Genomic DNA, 23,143 nt, shown 5'->3' on the forward strand with positions numbered 1-23,143 from the left:
ACAGCAGGTATCTTCCACATCGGTTCTTCACATACTTGGTGCGTCCAGTCATGCTAAAAACTAATAAAACCCTTTTGGCTATATTTAGATACAGTGGAACAATACAAGGACCGTAGAAAAGGTTTAATACAATAAAACAAAGTATTTGCAGCTTATTGGTTAGAAATGAAATGGCTCATTTTCTGTTATTGTACATTCCCTGTGAAATTCATACCAATCTTTAAAGAAATATCAATGTATAATAGAGCGCCCCAGGGATGATGTTTTTAAGGATGATTACTGGGGAAAATAAGCTCTAAGGGGAACAAATGTTTACAATGCCTACACATTTTCTGTTCAGCAAGATAATCATCACAACTGAACACTGATTTTTCAAGCATAAATGCAGTTACCAGAAGTAAAAAGCTAACATAGGCTACAAGCAAACCACAGTACGGTCTTGTAACCTCCCCACTGCAACGAGGCTGTAAAGCCGCGTTCGGCTTGATGGCATTCTGTAATCTCACTTAGCCATTTGTTAGCAACCGCCTTTTTAAGTCACAAAAAAGCTTCAGAATTCCCAAATTAGGTATTTGCTAACGCATTTTATGTCTTTTAAGCTTGTGTTAACCACAGAACTTATTTCAGGCATCCAACCAGAAACCCATCCAAAATTAATTAATAAATTCAATCTGACTCACAACGCTGAAATAAGAGAGCTGTTGTCTGAAGAAACTGAGTGTTTTTTTCCCCATGAATTATTAGCGAATGCTTAATCACACATTCACTCCATCTGGTGCTTTGCTTATCCTCAGACAAAGTGCCCAGAGTGCGCTCTAGTGCACTACAGTGTGGTGCTCTGGGAAACTGAACAATACGTTCCAACAGTGCTCCGGATTTACGAAGGGCCCAGTTTGTGCAAACAACAGTTTGTGTCCCTTAAAGACCAGGGAACCAGGAGTGCTGAAATGCAAACTCATTTGTGGGTTTTAGGACTCATTCCTGGGGCACTCTATGGGATTTAGAACTATTAGCAGGAAGCTAAAACACTTAAATGTACATAAAAAATTTAAAAAGTGAAACAGAAATTCAAGTGTCTCTCATACTTGTACAAAAAAACTTGTAAAATCTTTTGGTGTGTCTCTCCAAACAAAATTTCAAGCACAGAATGGTTTACATTCCCACAGAATGAGATTTAAACTGAACCCATGAATCCGTAGATCTGCCGAAAACAAAAGCTTTTGAGGCATTCGTGTTCATTTCTCAAATTTTGGCGAAGGAAAACTGAACACAAGTTTGTGCTCGTCATTTTCAAATTTCTGACTCATCATCAATATACTGCAGAGATGGGAGATTAACTTTTGGGCCGTCCTCCTCCTCAGCCAAACTGAAGGCCGCCTCCTCTCTGGGGTGGTTGTTGTTCCTGCCGTTGTTTGTTCCCGACACCAGAGGCTTAACCTCTGCCGCTGCGGGCCTCGGTGCATCCTGGTCAGGGGTCTCCTGGGATTGAGCTCTATTTTTCTTGCTGCAGTTCCAGGGCAGCGGTAAGTGGCCTTTGTAAAAGTTCCAAGCCAGAAGGGCAACAAGACAAACCACGAGGAGCCCGATTACGGCCTGCAGTCCAGCCACAGAGGGGCCATCTGTCCGAGCCTCGGGTAAGGTCGCAGTCCCTTCTCCAGGACCTGCAATCATGCTCACCTGGTACGCAGCCACAGTGCTTGTGTACCTGGCAGCTTTGGAGAGCTCCACAGACAGGCAGCGGTACTGACCCGCGTCAGAGTCTGTGGCGTTGAGGATAAGCAGTTCGTCTCGTAGAAACCGGAGTCGAGTCGAAGGGGTCAGAGGTCGGCCGTCCCGCTCCCAGCTGGTCTGTGCAAGGTTTGAAGGCGAAGGGCAGCGGAGTTTCAGGTTTCCTCCAGGCCAGATGGACCGATTCATGGGCTTCACAGGATCTGAAAACACAACAAAGGTTCTTCACTAAACAAGCATTTTATTATAACAGCCCACAACATTAACTCTGGTTCTTTCAAGTTCAACCCTTTGAAGCATGACAAAAGAAGGTGAGGATTAACTAGTGTCTTACTAATTTTGAGAAAAGACGAAAATTACCCGAAAATCAGAAAAATGACCTCAAGAGAGTGCATATACCATTTTTTCTGTGACGTAATTTTAAATAATTATGAATATATTTTCCTTGACATTTCTTCCTATTTTTTTTGATAATATCTATTTTTAGATCATTTCTTTGTCACCTTTTACTAATTTCTTTTTGCAATTTTCGGGACATTTTTATGCCAAGTATCTTTTTCTTATCTCTTTGAAAGAAATCAAACCCATTTTCTCAGGTTACAGATGTTTTACTGTTTGTGAATGGCGTCTGATGAAAACTGATGCTGATCAAGGTGTTTCAGAGTTAAGTAACAGAAAATGATGCAAACCGTCAGGTTCAGTTTTCATTCAGAACAAAAATAAATATACATACATTCTTTGATTTTTTTTGGCAATAATGTGCACATTACTCACCAGCATCTGGACAGAGAGAGGCATCTCCTCCTTTCAAACTTTGGATTAGCTCTCTGAAGCAGAAGATGCAATAACTGAAATTTAGTTTTGGACAGAACAGACATCAACAATGCTTGCTTTCTCTGCATGTGAGCACAGCTGCCTACCTTTGTGAATTAGAAAGGACAACACATTTCCCAACATCTTTGTCCCAGCCGCAGTACGGGTCTCTGGCTAGAACACAGTCCATACAGGATGAGGACCTCTCACAGGTGGCCAGTGACATCTGTAATGCTCCGGAGTCTGCGCCCACATACAGCTGACCCTGTACACGACGGATGCATCACACACAAACACACAGTAATGACGTTGATGTAGGTGATTTACTGTAATATACTAAGAACATTATTCAAAAAGTACTGAGCCGTTTATTGGGCTGAAACCCTTTGAAACCTGTGCATTGTTTAAAATATGGAAGAACTTAACAACGAAATGACCCAGAAATAAGTAGGAAAAAATTATATATATTTTTTTGACAGAGCTCCAGAGTTCTCTGGACATTTTTCCCCTCACTTTAAAAAAAAAGTAGTTTTCTAAATTTACAAATTTCTTACAAATTGCGAGACGTTTCTTGACAAGCATCTCAATGCCTTTTTCCTCATGTTTTTGAAAGAAATCGCACCAGTTTGCTCAGGGTGCGACACTTAAAAGCTTGTGAAAGGAGTCTGAATGCAGCACAAGAAAAGTAAAGACAATCCAGAGTGAAGAGTTTAAAATTACCGTGATATTAGAGAACTTCAGAATCTTGATTGGCTCTGGCGGCTGGAAGAGTTGCACTTCCTCTATGATGAACATCTCTCCATCGTAGTTCACTGCTTTCAGCATCGTGCCTTCCTCTTTAGACAAACATGGAAACGTTTTATATTAACACGCTGACACATGGCCCATGCCCTGTTTCAGAGAGCAGGTTCAATAAACTCTGAGCCAAACCCTGAACTCATCCTGAGATGTAAAACTCTGTGTTTTCAGTTCAAGAACAGCTGATCAGAGTCCGTTCAATCAGCAGTGAGTTTGTTCAGTTTGAGTTAAACTCGTTCTCTGCGAACGACAAGAGCCTCTGGCTTCTGGCTCATTAGCATAAAATAGCTTTATTTAATCTACTTCAATAAATGTAAATTTAAAAACAGTGACTAAAATGCTCACATTGAGACTATGCAACCTCCTAAAAAACACTCTCAAATCACATTCTGCAGCTGCAGACACAATCCTGCTCATCAGAAATATTAATTTATAATCTCTTATTACAGGAATAATGTTCCATCCGTGCCACCAATCATAAAACACAGATAATTCATTGATCATACATGTCTAGAGCTTGATACCGACTTTAACAATCGATTACACATTATGTGCAATAAACGCTTCAGTGGAACTGCTCACAGTGAGTCACAGTATTATAAAAAACAGAGGAAGGACATGCAAAGGATTTATTTTGAACAGCTGTTTAAAGTAATGATTGACAGCACAGGAAAGTGTTAACTTTAGACAGACCCGAGTAACAAACTTAATATCCAACCAGGATTTTCAGAAATGTTATATTTCCTCAATAGAGGAAATGAAACAGTGTGAGGCTTTCTAAGAGGGAGGAGACAGAGAGTTAGGGGTTTGTTGAAGAAAACCTGCCAGCAGCCGAGGTCCGTTCTAGGAACATTATAAAAATACTCTTGACAAGCTCCAATTTAAGCTTAAATATTTCTCACAGCGAGTCCTCGAGTTATTTAGGAAAATCCTCACAGCAATTCTAAGCAAGGAAGGGACAGAAACTTTTACCTTGGTCAGGAGGTGTCATTTACCCCGTTGCTGGGTATGACTTAATCTTCTAACAGATGTCATTGATTGTCACAAACATGCCCTTTTGTGAGACTGCAAGGTGTGAACATCCAGTTGACATTAAATGAACTGCATTACAATATGACACTGTGAAAGTGCTGTTTGCATGATCACACTGCTGCACTGTTGCACTTATAGACTTGCAAATGTCTTGGTTTCGTGATCATATTACAGTATTTCTGGCATTGTGGTTAGTGTGTTTACTGGCCTTATCAACCACAAACGTCATCTCTGCACCATCTCATCTGTAGCATTTCTAGGGCTGTACCTGACCCAGAGTTATGTCAGTCTAAATCAGATTCGGCATATGAATATGCAACGATTCATTTTTATTTGATATAAAGTTTTAAAGTTTGACCAGGTCCAGTGAGACGTTAAGCTTGACAGCGGCATTCGTGTAAACGGGCTAACAGTGCTAAAGGTGGATCGGATATGTGCAACAACATGTTTTGCCAACACTAGATATCAAACAAAAGCCAAAGACTGCAGCGTATTAAGTTGCTGTGAGCTTTAAATTCACAACTTCAAAGCAGAAAAGAGAGGATGTTATGGCAGAGCCCAGGGTGCAGAGTCTCTTCCTCCTCTGTGCTGCTGCATCACTGAACGCAGCTATTTGAAACAAGAGTAGCGTAAAGTCAGAGCTTCTACCTCTTTGTCTTTATGCCATTTTTTTCTCAGCTCAAGAAACTCATAAGCTTCTTAAAAGTCTTCCTCCCTACTCCTGACAGTTTTTCACCTCAGGAGCTCTCTAGAGGGCTAAGGTGCTTTGTGAATAAATGAATCTTAACCAGAATCTAGTCTTAACTTTTGCGGGAAATTCTTAGAAAATGTCTTAAATCTAATATTTTTCTTAGAATTTCGTCACTTGGAGCAACTCTTTGTTCTACGAACCTTTGTGAATATGGCCCCAGGCGAGAGCTTAGATTTGGCCCCAAAAAAATCAGGCCCAGCCCTATATGAACCCACAGTTACTGATTAAGCCTGACGCGAGCCTAACCCAGGGCAGCAGTTTTGGGCCCAAGCCTGTTTAAAAACACAAATTTGTACTGTAAAAGTAGGCCTATAGTATATTACATGTCATATATTCTAAAATAAATACGTTTTAATACTGAAACATGTATTACAAACTAAGGGCTGGCATCTTTCCTTGCACCACTTCTCATCCTTCTCTGTCTGTCATCTCATGCATGACATGTTCGGAAGAGCAGGCTGCGTCTAATACGCATGGTGATGGCAATGCAGCACGCATTGATCATTCTCCGCTGCATGTTGTTTACATCTCTTCCACTGCTGGGGAGGGAGGAGCAGAGTCTGCCAACCAATTCACCCTGCTGCCCCCCCTCGCTCTTTCACTCATTTTTCATCCCTCTTTCACCTGCGCGTTCTCTTTCTCTCCTTCTGTTCTCCACATGTCTCCATCCTCTTTCTCTTTCTTTCCCTTTTGATTCAATCCATTAAAACGTCTGCCAAAGTGCCATTTAAGCATGAGACAGTTCACAACAGTTTCAATAAAACAAATAAATAAACATTAATTTGGCGAGAACACAACCCAATTTAAACCAGAGGGAATAGTGAGAAATTACAGCCTGGTCCAGTCAGAACCCCAGATTAGGTTCACAAAGTTGAAACTATTTCTCTTTTTGAAACAGAAAACCCAGAGTTTCCCTCATTTCAGTATTGACAAAACACAGTGTTCACTAATCCCACTTTCTCAAACAGGCCCCTGATGCTTCCCACTGATGCTGTCATGTTACTGAAAGCAGCAAGTAAAATATACACAGGAAGTAGCAGTGTGCTGCACTGATACACTCACCTGTGCCAATGAACATCACATGGTACTTCCCTCCATCTGCTGCCTGCACTTGGTTGGCTATGATGCGCGTGAATGTAGCTCCCCTCCTCACCAGCAAAGGCTTCTCTCCTATTGGATGGATGGCTTGGTCCATGAGGGGCCTATCTCTGATAAATTGAAGGGTCCAGTCTGGGAGGTCCAGGGTCTGATTTATGCCCGCTTTACGAGCCTCATTGTCTATACACTGGCAAAGGAAGAGGGGAAGGAAAGAGAAAAGAGAGAACAACGGAGTCAGAGTACAAAAAGAATCAGTTTCCTGCTGGGAACACTTGTAAAAAAAAAAAGAGTTGCCTTTTGAGTTTTGGCCTTTGTTTCTAACACACGCTGAACAGTGGGCAGACTCACAGCTCCGGGCCGAGGCTTGGGGACATCTCCGCTGTACATCACCCACTTGATAAAAGAGGTTTCTACGGCGACTGGGGTCTTGAACTTCCCCTCCGCAAACACTTTGCTGATGTCAGACACACGGTACGCACACACTGCTGACAGATCTGAGGTGTCCCTGAAACACACACACAATAAAAGTGAGCCAAGTGGTGTGCCAGGGGACATACACATCAACACGTTTGTTCATTCAAACGTACGACTGTGGTATAAAGATGGCGTAGAACAAACAGTCCTTCCAGTGCTTCTGGGGGTCACATAAGCGGTAAGTGTCCTGGATAATGTACGGCAGCTGAGACTCCAGCACTGGACAGTCCATTCTGGCTTTCAGGAAGGATGTCCATTTCTTCTGCAAGGTCCTCTGACCTCCAAGATCCCCCTGTGAGTACAGAAATACCCCATAATTGCCATATAGACATGTGGAACAACACAAAGACAAACGGGATGCACAATCAAGCAGCGGAAAGGGCGGAATGAGCGCAACAGAGGAAGTGCTGTTTATATGTTATTGTCGTGTTGGGAAAAATGGAGCTGCTACAAATAAGCGCATGCACGATAAACTCTTTTTTACCTTGCAGACGCGAGCCACGCGGGAGACCACCAGTTTGTTGTAGCAGTCACACTCCACAGCGGCCTCACTGAAGAACAGGTAAACCTTGTCATCATCTCCTACCTCACTCAGATGACTCTCTGGCATCTGAGCCATGGAAACAAAGGTGGGCTCTGGCATAGAAAGAAGAAAAAACATCAACTTTGACTACTACGTGATTTATCGAGGTGAAACAGCTCATCTCAATTCAGAGATAGTGAATTCTGCACATGAACGTAGCATATTGCAAAAAACACACGACATACTGTGACATCTTACCATTAAGCCAGGAGTTCTTGAACTCAGTGCGTATGGAAACAGGAGAGCTGCGCATTATGACAGGTTCAGAGCCCAGGAAGTTAATTGAAGTGGCTGAGTATAGGTGGTTTTCTGGCAAGGCAGACAGCAGACACAGAGATACAAATTTAAAAATGTTGCTACGTTATCCGCTCTTCCTTAAAGCCCCATCCAGACAAAGTAGTAAATACAAATACTACTTTTTGGTTTTCCCACATAAAAGCGAAACAAGAACTCTAAAAACAACTGGAAGCATATATTGTTTTTCTCCCCATGTGTTAGGAGAACTGCTCAGTGGTTAATTAGTGATGGCACATCATTGCATCTCATCGGTTAAGGAGCTGAAACTAGAGAATTCACCCAGGTGTTGTGTTTCCATTTATGCCGATCAGAGCAGGAGGCGATAAATACCCGTGATTACTGCAAAGTCATTTGTCCCGGTGAGAGTGATGCTTGTACACATTCCCATTACATTAAAAAGCCAGATTTTAGCAGGTGTTAGCATTTTTTGTGCAGTTGGACAAAGGCTTTACAATAGGGCTTTTGGTAGATAGTGGAAGGAAGCTCCAGGGTCCAGTTTACAACCAAAAACTACACACTGTAGCATGTTTCCTGTCAAGACTTTAACGATGTTAATGCAAACTCTTCTGTGTACTGACCAGTCCTCTCTGGGCTGGAGGCTTCAGATTTCTCTGCTGGCATTGTGTAGGGGTCTGTTCCTCTGTCATTATGTGTTTCCCATATTAGACAGCAATGGGCTTTTGTATTAGTGACGTACCTAATCTATCTTACCCAGTTTACGTTTGAAACACAGATTTCAGCGACGTGCACAGACATCACCCCCTTCAGTCGAGGAATGTGAAATTACCTCTCTAGTAACAAACTGTGCACAGAAACAAGTCAATATAGTCAAGGTCAGACATTTTAGGGGACATACCACTAAGAAAAACCCATCTTTTTAGCTGAGGGGGACTTTAATTTCTTGTCTGTTGTATAAGTGCTACTCACCAGCCATTATGGAGGCATATCTCTGGAAAGGATCAAATGGACACTTCCCTTTGCCATCCTCTGCTTTCTTTTCAAGAGTCAGCTTTCCATTTTCATAGGACTGCACACAAAAAGAAAGGCACTGCAGCTCAGGTTTTAAAATCCTATAGATATTTTACATTTGTTTCTGACGTGAAAAAAACTACACAGCATCGATTTGCACAGCATGGAATATGAATCGAGATAAGCGAGCACCACAGATGTCTCACCATGTAATCACACTCAGGATCAAAGGCATTGGTTCCACACACGTACATCCTGTTATCATCCATCTGATGCAGGATCCTGATATAGTTGCTGCACTCTGTCTGTAAATGCATTTTATATAAGCAATGATGACATATGCTCAGTATGTATTACATTTTAAATAGCAAGAGCTGAAAGGGACCCACCTCCGCATCTTTTCCTTTGTTTTTACAATCGTCTTTTTGCTGTTTTGTCGACTCCCATTTAACCTTAAATAATGAAAAACAAACTTAACTTCATAGTTGTGAAATAACTTCTGAATATTAGTTTTTCAAGGGTAAAGCTACAGTAGGTGGATTTTACAAAAATAACATTTTCTCATATTTGCCTAAACTGTCACTATATCCTCACATTAGTACATAAAACAGACATCGGTGAAAAAATCCTCCTGATACTAATAATGGCATTTACAAGAATCCATTGTGCTTAAACTAAACAACCAATCACTGCCAGGAGTCTTTAATGCAGTGTCTGTCACGGCTCATGCACACTCTGTGCCCTAGTTAAGCTGACACAGGTTTAGTCTGCCGGGGAGATTTTCTAGGATGCACTGAGCTCATTTTTCCTTCTCCTGCTCCCTCCATCTGCAAACCTGTCTTTTTACTGCATTACACTGACTCGGTTGCCTCTTGGGAGCATTCGTGCTCCCTTGTTTCGTAGTTTTCCTGGATGTTGGCTGCAATCTTGGCTGGGTCTGGATCGTGGTGATGGCTGTGCTGATGCTGTGACCCTGCCTTTGGCTGAGCTCCTGCTGTGGCTGCATCTCTGTTTCGCCTTGATCGGGGTCTTGGTTGTGCTGTTGCTGTGGTCCTGTCTGAGGCTGCACCTGTGTCGTGGGCCTTGATTGTGCAAATGCTGTGATCCTGCTCAACGCGACCTTCCACTGCCATTATTAGGAGTCACGCATTCAATATTAATATACGCATGGGACTCTTATCAACACCTCCAATATTTGCACGTAACATTGCATGCTACCATAGAGTGCATTCAGTAATTTTACGTATATCACTATAGTTATATATGCTATGCTATTGTTACCATTATGGCTTTCTCTTCCCTCTTTGTGATTACTGTAATTTAATTAGTTATTAACGACATCTATTGCACGTCTGTCCGTCCTGGAAGAGGGATCCCGCTTCAGTCGCTCTTCCTGAGGTTTCTACAATTTTTTCCCGTCACAGGGGTTTTTCCTCAGACGATATGAGGGTCTAATGGCAGAGGGATGTCGTATGCTGTAAAGGCCTCTGAGGCAAACTGTGTTTTGTGATAATGGGCTTTATAAATAAAATAGAAATTCAATTGAACTCTGAGCTGCCCACCTCCCCTGGGCACGTTCTCACTCAGTCAAGCTCCATACCTTTAGCATACAGCTTGTTTTCAATATTTCGCTCAGTAGGGGTGTGCCATATTATATCATTAACACTGGTATTATTTCTTATATAAGAAAAATTCATAGTGATAATGGTAATACTCCAACTTGTTGACATAATGCCATCATACTATTGATTACTGCTGTTTACAAACGAAAGAAATGAGAAATAACTTTTAGTTTTTACTGAATTTTTGAAGGCAAATTATTACAATTTTGCTGACTTACAAAACGATACACAATTTGTTGCAGCTGTATGTTCTTGAAATTAATAATTTTTTCCTGTATTTTGTCAAAACTTCTAAGAATATCTTTACGGCAAAAACACCATGAAATATTGTGATATTACTTTAGGGCCATATCGCCCACCCCTTCACTCAGATGTTTATTCTTGCTTTACCTCAGGTTAGGTTTAAGTGTTTCTTTTCGTTGTCGGCTGTCTGTTTACTTGTCTTTGCAGTGTGCGCTGCTGTTGGCAGCACAGCATGTACACAAGCAGAGAAAGCTGCTTTAGAGACTCCTCTGCGCTGATAAGGTATCACTGAGGTGTGGTAGATTCTTGTATGTGCCTTTAGGAGCACTAGAAGGAGGCACGTAAAATAAAGATCTACCAGAATTTGGTTTATATACACACACTCTCTGACACACTCACCAAATGAGATAAAACGTACCTCAAAGCCTGTTACATACTGTTTCAAATAAAAATATTCAATGTGGAAGTAGTAGTGAAATGATGCACACCATTTTGAGATTGAATGTGCCCTTGATTTTTTTTTTTACAGATCACCTGCCTCATGAACCTCTTTCAGGATATAGTGATAGTTTCAGCAAAGTCATTTTTTAGATACTAACTGTAGCTTTAAGTGTTTTTCTACCCACATTTATCATCCCTTTATTCGACAGTGCAGAGAGGGACAGGTATGATATGCAAGGTTTCAAGCTATAAGAAACTGGAGCTAGTATGCGATTCGTGATTTTCACTTTAACCCTTAGACTTCCAGGACACTCAAAGCATCACTTCTAACAATTTACACCTTTCATAGAGGGGACAAAGCTGTTGTTGTGATGATAGAAGTGTAGAGAAGCAGGATAAATGTCCTTGCAAATGTAACTGAAGTAGAAGCAAAACAGCTGAAACCAGTAAATAACCTCCAGTAAAGCAACACTACATTCAGTGCAGGGAGCCTTGCACAATACGGAAGTTTACTCGCACAGATTTTTTAGCCCTGGGCAATGAAAGCTCTGATAAGACATTTATGACTAAAGCTAGCTGAAATGGCCATTACGGTGTTGTTAAAATCAGCGTTCTTACTGAGGCAATTTTCTTGGAGATGTCTTTGAGATCAAGAGCATACAATGCCTCCCTGGCACCCAGAAATAGCAGGTCCAGATCCTCTCTCAACAGCATGGTGGAGTAGTTGAACACTCCCTCCTCATGAAACAGGCGAGCGTTTTCCCCTAGAGACAGAACGTGACGAATGAACACACCAATCACCCATGATTCAACCCTGTTTCCCAATTAAATGGCCCAAATGTACTCAAACCATATGAGCCAACACGAGTTGAGACATTGTAAGCCAAGGTTGCACAAGACAGATAGCAACACTCACTATGGTAGGGCACAGATCTGCGGGGGACATTGTCCAGTGGTGAGTCTTCTTCCAGCGTCAAGGCCAGGGGCAGCAGCCAAAAGACACAGAGGGGCAGCAGTGGATGCATGGCTCTTCTGTTCAATCTAAGAGGAATTTAAGCTTTATTGTTTTCTTAATGGTCAGTCATACAGGGGTGAAGACAGCCAGTGGCATCTATGACGTGAAGAGGTCTGTACTGACTGAAGGGCACCGGCCCCTTTACTGGCCCCGCTCAGCAGGCTGTCCATGGTGAGATGGATGGCACAGACCAAAGAGACAAAGCCAAGGAGGGCTGAAAGAGACAAGGTTGTGCGGATATCACAATCAATTCACAGCAAGCGAGACCTGACGGAAAAGAAGCTTTAAATATGTATAGCAAAACACATGAAAACAAAAAGAGATAACGGCATGTGAATAGAGAAAGATTTAAGATAAAAACAAAAGTGAGAGGGACAAAGCAAAAGAGCAGCCAGAAAGGGCAGAGTGAGCTAAAGTCAGCGCGGCAGTATTTCTGTCAGTGCCATAGTGATGTTAATGCAGGGCCATGAAAGGCATTCAGCGGGGTGCAGGGATGTCAACTTCAGCTCTCCTGAAAGCACCAAACACAAGCACACAAAGAGAGATTCACAGAGAGAGCCCAAGGCTGCTGCAGATAAGAGACAAGCTCTAGCAAACTTGTAACTTGCAAAAAACTGTTGCAAAATATCTGACAGGAAACATGTTGGTTTGACTCATCTTTACCACTAAACCCAGTTAAGTCTACAAACAGAGTAACACTTAGCCTGGGTTTTCTTCTCTTTTAATGACACTGAGCAGCTGTTGTTTGGTGGGTTTTGTCCAGCAGTGTTACTACGACCTGCTCAGGGGGGTGTGTACTTTAGGTGCTTCTTTCCCAAGAGAGGTGTGCCGGGTTCGACTGATGAGCTACGGCATGTCAGAGAATGCAGCCCTGATAAGATGTTTCACATATTTTGCCCGGGAGCCAAAGAAAGCTACACTCTACGCCCATCTGCTCGCTCGCACACACACATATACACATATACACAAAGAAAGCACTACACTTTGGCATTCACATGTATGCACCAAATGTCCTCTTGCAAGAACAGGCCCATCAGCAAAAGTTTAAGAATTTGGCTTGCACAATTAATGTTAGTTTACAATCATTTGTTGCGTCAGTAATGCAGCTTAGGGACTGTTCTTTATTTATCAGTCAAATATTTTTTCTTTGAGCTTCTCTGAGTGACTTGCAGGAAGTGCATGACCCTCCCTCCACAATAAATTACTTATTAATTACAGGGTTACCAAGGCTTAGGGCAAGTTAGATTTAAGACTTTTTATTGCCACTCAAAGTACAGTTTAAGACCAGTTTTACAATAACCAAAACTGAGGGGAATAAAAACATAAACCGACATCATTTACTTAAAAGAGAAAATTTTGCCCAAATGTTTACTTCCAACATAATTTTTTTTTTTTTTTTTTTTTTGGGTTAAGTTAAAAAGTTAGATGATCTACTTAAAATGCTGAGAAGTTTTAAAACTTTCCAGAGTGGTTCATGTGGAAAAAACCAAACATGTTATTGAAGTATCTGTTCGGTTTGCCTACAATGAGGTGGGGAACAATATCGATGCCAGTTATTAGCAAAATGAGTGGTTATATTTTAGCATATTGGATATCAGTGAAAAAAAAAAAAAAACAATAATTCGCATCCCTAATGTTTTCTTTTAAAAAATGTCAGGAAAATAAATACAAAATACAACCATTTAAAGTTGAACGCGTCTCTCCTAAGCCAAATAGAAAAATATAAGTCCCTTACCAGTGCTTAAAAAAATATTTGATATGCCTCCCTCTTTTTGCACCACTCTCTGCCCTCTCACAAATAACGAACAGTCCCTTAAGAGTAACTTTGTGGGTTATTTTAGTTTATCTCCAAGCTAGTTTCTTATTTAAATTGACTTTTGCTACATTTAACACCGTTTTCAGACCGAAAATTGGCACAAACTAAAATGCAAAGTGCTCATGCAGGTTAACCGTCAACAAACACTCCTATCAAAGTTAATCACTTACCTGCGCACCGACACACCCAAGACTGCGGAGGCACCCATTAAAAAATAGTCCCAACACCTGTTTGAAAAGTAATTTCTAAACCATTAACTCTTAGTTTACAAACAGGTAGGCAGTAAATCTACCTCACGGTGTTTGTAACCGGTTGATAAGTGTCCCTAACGCCTACCGTACACCGAGACGTCAAACTTTGATTCACGCTAGCTTACAACTTCCTTTAAGGCTACCGAGGCAGCAGGTTCACTTCTCCAAACTTCTCTAACAAAATGTCTCTGTGAAGACCCAGTCTGTCTCTTTCGGGTCCTCTCAAAGTCACAGCGGTTATCCGTTATTGTAGAGAGCCTGTCGGCAGCAGCAGCGCTCACATCCCGCGGTGAGAAGGCTCTGGGAGGCTGCGTCGGTTGGCTGCAGGTTGTTGTTTTTTGTTTTTTTTACTCAGTTCAAACTGCCGTGCAGGCGGCACGAGACGCTGATCTCAGATCTGATTAAGTCCTCATTGTCCCCACGTGTTTTAATCTGTCAGCGGAGGACACAGCTGATTCAGGACGGGAGAGACCGAAGATTTCAGCAGCTGCAAGGTGTTTAAGCATTATTGTTTTTTTGTTTTTAGGCAGCGCGTCCTGCCTAATGTTAGGGACTGTTGGTTATTTGTGAGAGGGGAGCAGGTGGTGCAACATAGGGGAGGCTCTTCAGACTTTGGAGCCAATTTTTTTTTTTTAAATCAATTTATAATCTGCCTGAGGAGATAAGGCTGGTAGAAACAGTGACACCTTTTAAATCACTTCTTAAAACTCACTTTTACATACCTGATTTTATGTGATCTTATCTATTTATTTATTCATTTTTAATCACTCCTAATCTGTTCATTCATTTTATCCATTCCTCATCCATCTGATGTTCCTGTTCTTAACTTTTTCTTTTTTTTTTGTTTCTGTTTTTATCTACCTAGTTTTGTTCTATCCCCTCTGATGTGATGTCTTCCTGTTACGCTACTATATTATTTTCATTGTCTTTCTTAAAATGATTAATTCAGTTTTTTAACTGCTGTTTGAGATCTGCCAGCCCTATCGCTTTTATTCCTGTCAGTGCTGTACTGTTGTTGACCTTTTGTATACACTTTTTGTTCTTTCCTCTTAGTTTAGCCCCTAACAAATGAAATCGAGACATCGAGTTCGACCATTTTCTATGCTGAAATATCTACTGTTTAAATAGTTACTTGAAAAAAGAAGGAAAAATAAAACAGTCCCTAAGCTGTATTATAGACTCAACAAGTGATTTTAAACTAACAAATTTTTACATACCTGCCAATGGGCCTGTTCTTGTAAGGGGACATTTGGCGCATAAATGTGAGCACCAAAGTGGAGCGTTTCTGTGTGTGTGTGTGTGTGTGTGTGTGTGTGTGTGTGTGTGTGTGTGTGTGTGTGTGTGTGTGTGTGTGAGATATCATGGAATTTTTTTCAACTGAGGGATTAAGGAAAACTTAATAAATGCACTAACCTCCAACTTAAACTGTGAAAAAAATACAATAAAAACTTTTGCAAATCTTTACTGACACATTATTCCTTTTCTTTTATCTTTCTGTAGTAAACATTATTGACAAGATTTGACTATGGGTCAGTTTGACTAAAACAGGACAGATTGTCCAGCACTCTTTCTAAGAAATGATTAACTCCAACACTACCTAATTTCCTTACTGTCACGTTCAATCAGTGGGTCCTAACAACCTGACGCTAAAAAAAAAAACGTAGTGCACTTTTGAGAAAGCACAAGGTTAAATTACATCCATGCAAAACCATTTAATGCCCTTGATATCTAACAAACACTATTCTTTGATAGTGATCAAGTTGACACGACACGTCATGTACAAACATACAAGAAACTGTTCATTGTAAGAGGACACTTATCAGTTTGTTTTGCCACTAATACTCGCGCACTTTAAATCTACTGGTCAGTTGGCCTAAATATCAGTGTAGAAATACTTGTTGCTACCGTTTAAGCACCTTCAGACCTGTCATAAATTAAAATTTTGTTATTGAAGGTAGAGAGGTAGGGCATGGTGTAATACTTTGTAAGTCCATGCCAGGTTCAGTTTGCTACATTTAAGTGTTTTGTACTTGTATTACAGTAATATCCTTTATCTGACAGCCGTTCCACTAGAGGGCACTCTCACATATGAAAACAGTAGATCATTTTTTCGTCTTGAGGAGGAACAGAAATCACCCGGGGGCCTCCCAGCAGGTCTGAGCGCTGGTGAATCATAGCACCATACAGTAGCACATACACAGTAGCAGAAAAAAGGAAACACTTCAAAATAAGCACCAACAGTACAGTTAAAGTCGCCAACAGTGTCATTGAATCAACAATACATTTATGGTTGCTCATCGATCACAAAACACACTTGTGAGCAGCAGGCAGAGATTGTGCAGTTTTCAGTTTCTGTCCAACTCAACTGTGTTCAGACAGTTTTTTTCAGTCATGTTACATGTGATGAGGCGAGTGAAGGGAACTGCTGAGCTGAAATCTGAGCACGCCTGGTTTATTTTACTTTCAGAGCAGATAAAGTGTCTCAGGGCTCAGGTCAGAGTTTGTCGCTCCGGTGTTGATCTTTGCAGTCTGTAGTTTGTTTGTCCTTAGTCTCCGGTGTTGCAGCAGTAACATCAGCAGCTCAGACAGGGGCTCAGACAGGAAAACATCAGGCTCAGTTGGTGGTCCTGAACGTGCCACTGCGTCTCCAATAAGCTTTAGCTGCCAGTCATACTGATTTAGTGAGAGAAAATTATCGGTTGCTGCACTATTTTTTTTTCTCAGTTTGTATACAGCTTTATGCAAGTCAACAAAGCACAAGTGGAACATTACCCCAACCAAGGCAGGCGGCGTTTTATGAGGTTTTAAGAACATAATCCAGTGTTTACCAACCAGTCCTGCTCTTAAGGAGCTAACCAGAGTCCATTTAACCATTTAAGTCCAACAAAAAATGAAACTCAGAACATTTTGTATCTCCCTACCAGAGTGGCGGTATTTGTAGTCCCTTGTCTTCCACCTAGAAGGCACAGGATGAATACATAGCTGCGGTGAGAAGGGGTTTGGCACTGAATATTGAGTATGCTGTGATAGGAAGTTGTTGCTCTTGATAAATCACTCCTGACTGGCTCGTCTCTTCTCCAGCTTAATTTTGAGTTCCTCATTGAGTGCTGTGGAAAGACAGATGACAGACATCACGTTAGGTCTCTTATATGTCAGATAGACCGACATTTTTCTAACACGGGCAGATTATGAGACATTGGGCCCCTGAGCGCAGATACGCATTGGGCCCAACCACTTTTCCTAAGACACACAGACTTTATGGTGATTTTGCATCTCTTTGTGGTTATTTTGTATCTCCTTGTGTTTGTTTTGTGTCTTTTGTAGTCATGTTGAGTCTCTTTGTTGTAATTTTTTCTCTTGTGCTCATTTTGTGTTTCCTGTATTAATTTTGTGTCACTTTGTAGTTATGTTATGTCTCTCTTTGGATGTTTTGTGTCTCTTTTACTTATTTGTGTCTCTTTGTAGATATTGTGAGTCTGTTGTAGTAATTTTGTGTCTCTTTTTAGTAATTTTGTGTCTCCTTGTCATCTTTTCGTCTCTCTCTAGTCATTGTGAGTGTCTTCTAATTGGCTGTGTCTCTCTGTAGTCATTGTTGTTTCCTTGTAGTAGTTTTGTCTCTTTGCAGTCATTGTGAGTCTCTTTAGTTGTATTGTGTCTCCTTTCGTTGTCTTGTGTCTGTAGTCATTTGGTGTCTCTGTTTTGGCATTTTGTGTGTCTAGTCATTTTGGATCTTGTTGTTTTGTGACTCTTTGCAGTAATTTTTTATCTCTTTGTAGCGATTTTATGTCTTCTTGAGGTTGTTTTGTGTCTCTTTGTAGTCATTTTAAGTGTCTTTTAGTTTTTTGTGTCTCTCGCTAGTATTTTTTGTCTCCTTGTGGTTGTTTTGTATCTCTTTATAGTTATGTGAGTCTGTAATTTGTGAGTCTCTTGTAGTCATTTGTGTCTCTTTGTAGTCATTTGGAGTCTCTTAGTTATTTTGTGTCTCCTTTGGTTGTTGTATCTGTAGTCATTTGGTGTCTCCTTGTAGTTTCTTTGTTTGTCTTTGTAGTTACTGTGACTGTGTGTCTCTTTGTTGTTGTTTTGCGTCTCTTTACAGTTGTTTTGTATCTCCTTGTGTTTACTTTATGTCTCATCATAGTTGTTTTGTGTCTCTTTGTAGTTCATTTGCATGTCTTTGTGGTCTTTGAGTCTCCTCCTGGTCTATATGTGATTATTACAGTGACATTTTGCAGGTGAAGACCAGGGGGCCCTAACACCTTGGACCCCTGGGCCTGTACCCAGTAGGCCTGCTCAGTAATCCATCCATGGTTTCTAGGCACTTATGCTGCATTTACCGCAATTATGTCACACAAGTAGGCACTCGACTACTCACAAATGTCAATGTTTGTTAAGACGCTCATTGTCTACTCACTCTGCGTGAGAGGGGAAGGGGAGAGGATGAGTCGTCTCATTGGGTTGGTGGGCGAGGCCGGCACCGGTGAGGTCAGGATACGGCGGTCAGGGGCAGGAGACCTGGACAGGGGGCTGCCGGGCCAACGATCTGCACCAGATTAAAAGCAGTGATCATTATTGCTGTCTGTCTGTAGCGTCTACATGTGGTTTATGTGACTGAGGCAAACCTTGTTTTGGAGGCAGGGCAGGAGCCTTTGGCAGGGGGCTGGAGGGGGCAGTGTGGAGGATCCTTTCTCCATTCTCATCATTGGCGGAAACGTATGCTGATGACACAAAGGGAATTAAAACGTTGTCAGTCTCACTGATTTCTTACCAAGAAAAGAAGAAGCTTGACAATATGTGTGCGCTGCATGGTCGCCTCACTGATATTCTCTTCGTAGGGCTCCTCCAGGAGAAAAGGCTGCAGAGTTCCCGCTGTCTTCTCTACCAGAGCGTCGATGACCTCATGAAGAGTCGCACAGGGAATCTGGGAGAGGGAACATGTTGTATTATTAACCTAAAGCTGCTGGTTTGTTAATGCTGTTGATATTCAGTCTGAGACACTGCTGATCAAATCAGTAATCGGATGTGTCATTTTCATGTTCTAAATTTCTTCTGCCATTTCCCAAAAACTGGAAATGTGAAGTTACAACTACATTTTCTTCCGACAATTTGTCACTTCTGAAATGGTGTTTTTATTTGACAAGACAGACAGCCATATGGAGATTTACATCATCAAATATTGAACTTCCCACTTGACAGATTTGTTATGTGTTTTCTATCATTTCAAATGTTGATCTCCATGGCAGTGATGCATTGGTCTAATCTATCAATCAGTTTATTTGTTGCATAAAATCATAAAAAATGCAGTTCCAGTGAAATGCAATATGCTAGATTTGTATAGTTATTCAGCAGATAAACAACATTAAATACATTTTCTTTAAACTGTTATTATAAAATTCAGTGGGGTTTTTGCAACCACTTACAGAAATCACTGGCTTCATGTTACCTACATTAAATTAACTGTGATGACACAGTGTGATATTTAGATTACAAATCTGTGAAAAGAAAGCACAGGTATTTGATCAGTACATAGTATCAGCGGATCAGCTGATATCAGCCTGAATTATAATATTGGAAAGTTCAACTGATGCACCCCTAAACCGAGCTTTCTCCTGTAAAAACACAATAATAATATAATATTAAAAACATTAGTAAATCACGTTAAGAAATGTTCTAACATGTAAACTGTACCCATATGTGTACACTTAATATCTTTTGATAAAATTCAAGACTTTTACACAATAAATCGGTGCATGAAGAATCACCAGACTGAAGGAAATTAAGTGTTTGATGCTCAAAATCTTTTGACTGAGTATCCCAAACCTCCCGTTTTATATGCGTACGTCCAGATGTTGAAACATAACCTGCGCCCTTAACTATGTCTGCCAGTATTAAACACTTACAGGATTTTCCACATCAATGACATAACCACCTTGGTCCCTCTGAGTCACACGGTAATGTCTGAACACTGACCTGCAGCCAAAGAGATGAACAGATCATTTGTAACATGTGCAGTGAATTTTGTGTCTGTCTGACTGTGATATTTGCAGCTGTGGTGTTTACCCATTGAGGTCCTGCCGAGTAGTGACAGCCAATGAGCACCCATCTCTGCCTGGACGGAGCAACATGTTGCCGCAGTCTGGGTGTCTCTCTAATAGGACTTCGGCCTCTGTTCGAGACACCGGTCTGAAACACCTGCATAGCCACACACACAAATTAGTAATAGCCATATAGTCACACATTAAAGGGATATTTCAACCCCCAAATGATCATTTGTATACCACATACTCACCGCATGTTACACTGAATTTGTGAGGAAAATGTTTTTGTCGCATGCCTCGGGTGAACAAAGAATCCAAAACCGGATCAAATTCTTTTTTAAGTTGAACGGCAACAGCAACACTGTATAAAAACATGTGTTTACAAACGCTCACACAACTCGTGCAGTGTAATCCAAGTCTCCAAGTCCAAGTCTCATTTATCCAGTCGTATGTTCAGTATTTCCCAAACACATGCATTTTTGCTAAAACCTTTTGTAAAACTGAGGTGAAAGTGTAAGTGTTCTCTTCTAAGCCCGACTCTATTGACAAAAAGTAATGTTACCTCACTGAGCACGGGAGCTGCTGGTCTGGATCAGTCAGTTAGTTTGTGTTATTGTGTGACTTTGGTGAATCTGAACTAACCCTCTGACACATCAAAGTCACACAATAACACAAACTTACTAACTGGTCGAGACAGCGATAGACCCGCAGCTTTCACATTCAGAGAGGTAAAATTATTGTTTTTGTCACTGGAGTCTGACTGTGAATAAAGCACTTTCTCTTCAGTTTTAAATATTAAGGTTTTGCCAAAAACACATGCCTTTGGGAAGTACTGAGCATACGACTGAATAGATGAGACTTGGATTATACTGCAGGAGTCATGTGAGAGTTGTTCAATGGTTTTATAGATATAGTATTGCTGTTTTTAAATGCGGACCCTTATGACTTCAATTTTCAAAGATTATTCTCCATTTTTGGATTCCCAGTTCATCAGAGGTATATGAGAAAAATAAAGTTATCTCTATGAATTGAACAAAACACAATGTAATTAACCGATACACAAATCATTTGGGGGTTGAGGTATTTCTTTAAAGGTATTACAGCTACAGTGCATCCTCTCAACACAACCCAGAGAACTCACGCCGGGATCTCCCCTACTAAAGGCACAGAGAGGGGCGAGGGAGGAGCACGCGTGGGAGTGCGAGTTCTCCGTCTTGACCTTTCTTTGTCCACCACCTCCTTCAGCATCTGCAGCTGGCCCGGCAGCAACGTAAGACAGGATGGTACATTCAGCTGTGATTGGACATAAGGGAGAATATTTTCAAGATGTACAAGAAAGACACAGATAGATGCAAGAGTAGCAAGTGTGGAAAAGGTGAATATTTACATCTACAACAGAGTACAGGAAACCTTTCCACAGCTCCCTTGATTCCAAGTTAGGTGCCTGGAAAAGACAACAGCACTGTTACATCTTATGAAAGGTGTAAATTTTAATGTGTGTGTGAGTTGAGTGGCATTACTGTGAGTTTGGTCTCTCCATCCTTCATGCGCAGGATGAGTCTGGCTGCCTCCAGGTTCCTGTCTCGGCTGCAGTCGTCCTTCAGGGACACAAACCCACTTAGGTCCAGCTTCTCCACATACTGTAACCCACACGGATACATTTCAGCATCAACACACTAGGGTGCACTAACATCAAAATGTGCAACGACTGAAACTTACATGACTGTCCTTGGCGTTATTGAAGAAATACAAAGAATTCCCACAGAGACACGTCCACAGCCGCCTGGACGCCTGCCACATAAAAAATAAGCATGTATGTAAAACAAGGGCTGCTCTTTTTTCATGTGTGTAATGGATATTTCACTTTTTATCACCCCCACATTTCCTGTCCCAAGAGATGAATAGGAAGTGAGTCACAGCTGCTGTCAATCTGTGGCCATGGATCAGTGCAATACCCTGCACCTGAGCCAGGCTCATATTACATGTCTATATTGCCTTTAAATGAGCCTAATGACAGGGTGTGCCTGGAGGGAGGTGAGGGTATCCCCTTCTGTGATTGTCAGATTATAAATAAATAAAATGCATAAGAGTGATTGAGGAATATTATCAATTTTACTGTATGCAACTTAGTATTTGAGCTATTAGAAATGCACTTTAGAGATCAGAATATGTCTGGAGATTATCATTTCTGAGTCATCATTGAACTCTGGGTAAATAAAACGCTTGGCAGACATACTGTAGGTGACACAGATGCCTAGTTATCAAGACACAGCCACGAATCGTCCAAGTGATGTCATCTAAATGACATGCTATGTTTAGACAGCAATCCACGATTCATAGCCTACAACGTGATCCGTTCATAAATTGTTGCACGCTTTCCCCGTCCTGCAAAACCGGATTTAAAACAACAAATCAGTGATCCGCTATGTGAAACAATCCCCAGCAATGTTCAGTCTCGCCTCGCCCATTCTAACACAATAAGGAAGTTGACAGCTCTCTGGGAATGGGGGATCAGCCGGTGCATACACACACACACACACAGACACATACACACACACACACACACACACACACTGACCACCGCTATCCACAGCAGCATGCATTGGAAACAACATGGCACTGCACCGGGAGAACCCACCTTTTCTTTCGGTCCTCGTTTCTCCAGGTATCCTTCGTAGTAGCAAGGCGGGAGCTGCGCCCGGGGTCCACCCGGCCCGGAGCGCTGCCTGACGGGTGCAGCCGCCATGAGTGTCGCTGGCTGGGCACCGACCGAGGACAAAGGGGCGCTGAGTAATTCGGGGAGTGACACGCCTTCCCCGATGAGATAGTGCTGTGGCAATAATCCAACAGCTGGCTGGTGTAGTCTGCTGTGTCTGGGGATCATACAGACGGGTGGCTGTGCAGATTAGAAATTGGATGGTTGGGGGATAAATGTTCAAAGTATAGACATGTTTATTGAGCAAAAAAAAAAAAAAAAAGTGCAATTATCAAAAGATTTAAATAACAACCAAGTGCATGTGAAAGAAATAGTCCTACCTTTATGATATTTTCTGCATCAATTAAAGCTGTAAAGACACACTCAGAGCCAATTTACTTAATATTTATTTGAAGAAGCAAATGAAAAGCATCCATTCCCCTTTACATAGTAACAAAAATATACAATACACAGAAGATTAC

At 41.4% G+C, this 23,143-nt stretch overlaps 2 protein-coding genes across 4 annotated transcripts; both read right to left on the bottom strand.

Annotated features, from left to right (window-relative positions):
- Positions 1-108: 108 nt before the first annotated feature.
- Positions 109-14,481, bottom strand: sema4e (semaphorin 4e). Of its 2 annotated transcripts, XM_042497544.1 has the most exons (16): positions 13,851-14,481; positions 11,988-12,078; positions 11,766-11,890; positions 11,468-11,613; positions 8,933-8,995; positions 8,750-8,848; positions 8,502-8,601; positions 7,476-7,586; positions 7,179-7,330; positions 6,808-6,986; positions 6,569-6,725; positions 6,185-6,407; positions 3,262-3,377; positions 2,649-2,806; positions 2,503-2,555; positions 109-1,931 (listed from the first exon to the last, which is right to left on the bottom strand). In XM_042497544.1, exons 2-16 carry the CDS (start codon positions 12,032-12,034, stop codon positions 1,291-1,293), a joined length of 2,370 nt encoding a protein of 789 aa, XP_042353478.1. In that variant the 5' UTR covers positions 12,035-12,078; positions 13,851-14,481; the 3' UTR covers positions 109-1,290. The 2 variants fall into 2 exon arrangements, with proteins under 2 accessions (XP_042353478.1, XP_042353479.1); XM_042497545.1 differs by lacking the exon at positions 11,988-12,078.
- Positions 14,482-16,273: 1,792 nt separating this feature from the next.
- Positions 16,274-22,998, bottom strand: stap2a (signal transducing adaptor family member 2a). 2 transcript variants are annotated; one of them, XR_006106382.1, is made up of 12 exons: positions 22,605-22,998; positions 21,686-21,757; positions 21,487-21,606; positions 21,354-21,410; positions 21,108-21,259; positions 19,989-20,120; positions 19,829-19,898; positions 18,747-18,849; positions 18,551-18,646; positions 18,343-18,471; positions 16,853-17,038; positions 16,274-16,604 (listed from the first exon to the last, which is right to left on the bottom strand). XR_006106382.1 is itself a non-coding variant. In XM_042497349.1 (11 exons), exons 1-11 carry the CDS (start codon positions 22,848-22,850, stop codon positions 16,983-16,985), a joined length of 1,233 nt encoding a protein of 410 aa, XP_042353283.1. In that variant the 5' UTR covers positions 22,851-22,998; the 3' UTR covers positions 16,274-16,982. The 2 variants fall into 2 exon arrangements, 1 of the variants encoding a protein (XP_042353283.1); XM_042497349.1 differs by having other exon boundaries at positions 16,274-17,038.
- Positions 22,999-23,143: the final 145 nt, after the last annotated feature.

Source organism: Plectropomus leopardus, chromosome 12 (assembly GCF_008729295.1).
Source record: "Plectropomus leopardus isolate mb chromosome 12, YSFRI_Pleo_2.0, whole genome shotgun sequence".
NCBI lineage: Eukaryota > Metazoa > Chordata > Actinopteri > Perciformes > Serranidae > Plectropomus > Plectropomus leopardus.

Coding starts and splice junctions, on each gene's coding strand:
- stap2a (XM_042497349.1), bottom strand. CDS start 22,850: ATGATCCCCAGACACAGCAGACTACACCAGCCAGCTGTTGGATTATTG. Junction 20,121..21,107: donor TTAGTAGGGGAGATCCCGGC/GTGAGTTCTCTG, acceptor GTGGCTATGCAG/GTGTTTCAGACCGGTGTCTC. Junction 18,472..18,550: donor TGCCCTGCCTCCAAAACAAG/GTTTGCCTCAGT, acceptor AATCTGGTGCAG/ATCGTTGGCCCGGCAGCCCC.
- sema4e (XM_042497544.1), bottom strand. CDS start 12,034: ATGGACAGCCTGCTGAGCGGGGCCAGTAAAGGGGCCGGTGCCCTTCA. Junction 8,996..11,467: donor TCTCCAAGAAAATTGCCTCA/GTAAGAACGCTG, acceptor TCATTATTTAAG/GTTAAATGGGAGTCGACAAA. Junction 6,987..7,178: donor GCGTGGCTCGCGTCTGCAAG/GTAAAAAAGAGT, acceptor CTGTACTCACAG/GGGGATCTTGGAGGTCAGAG.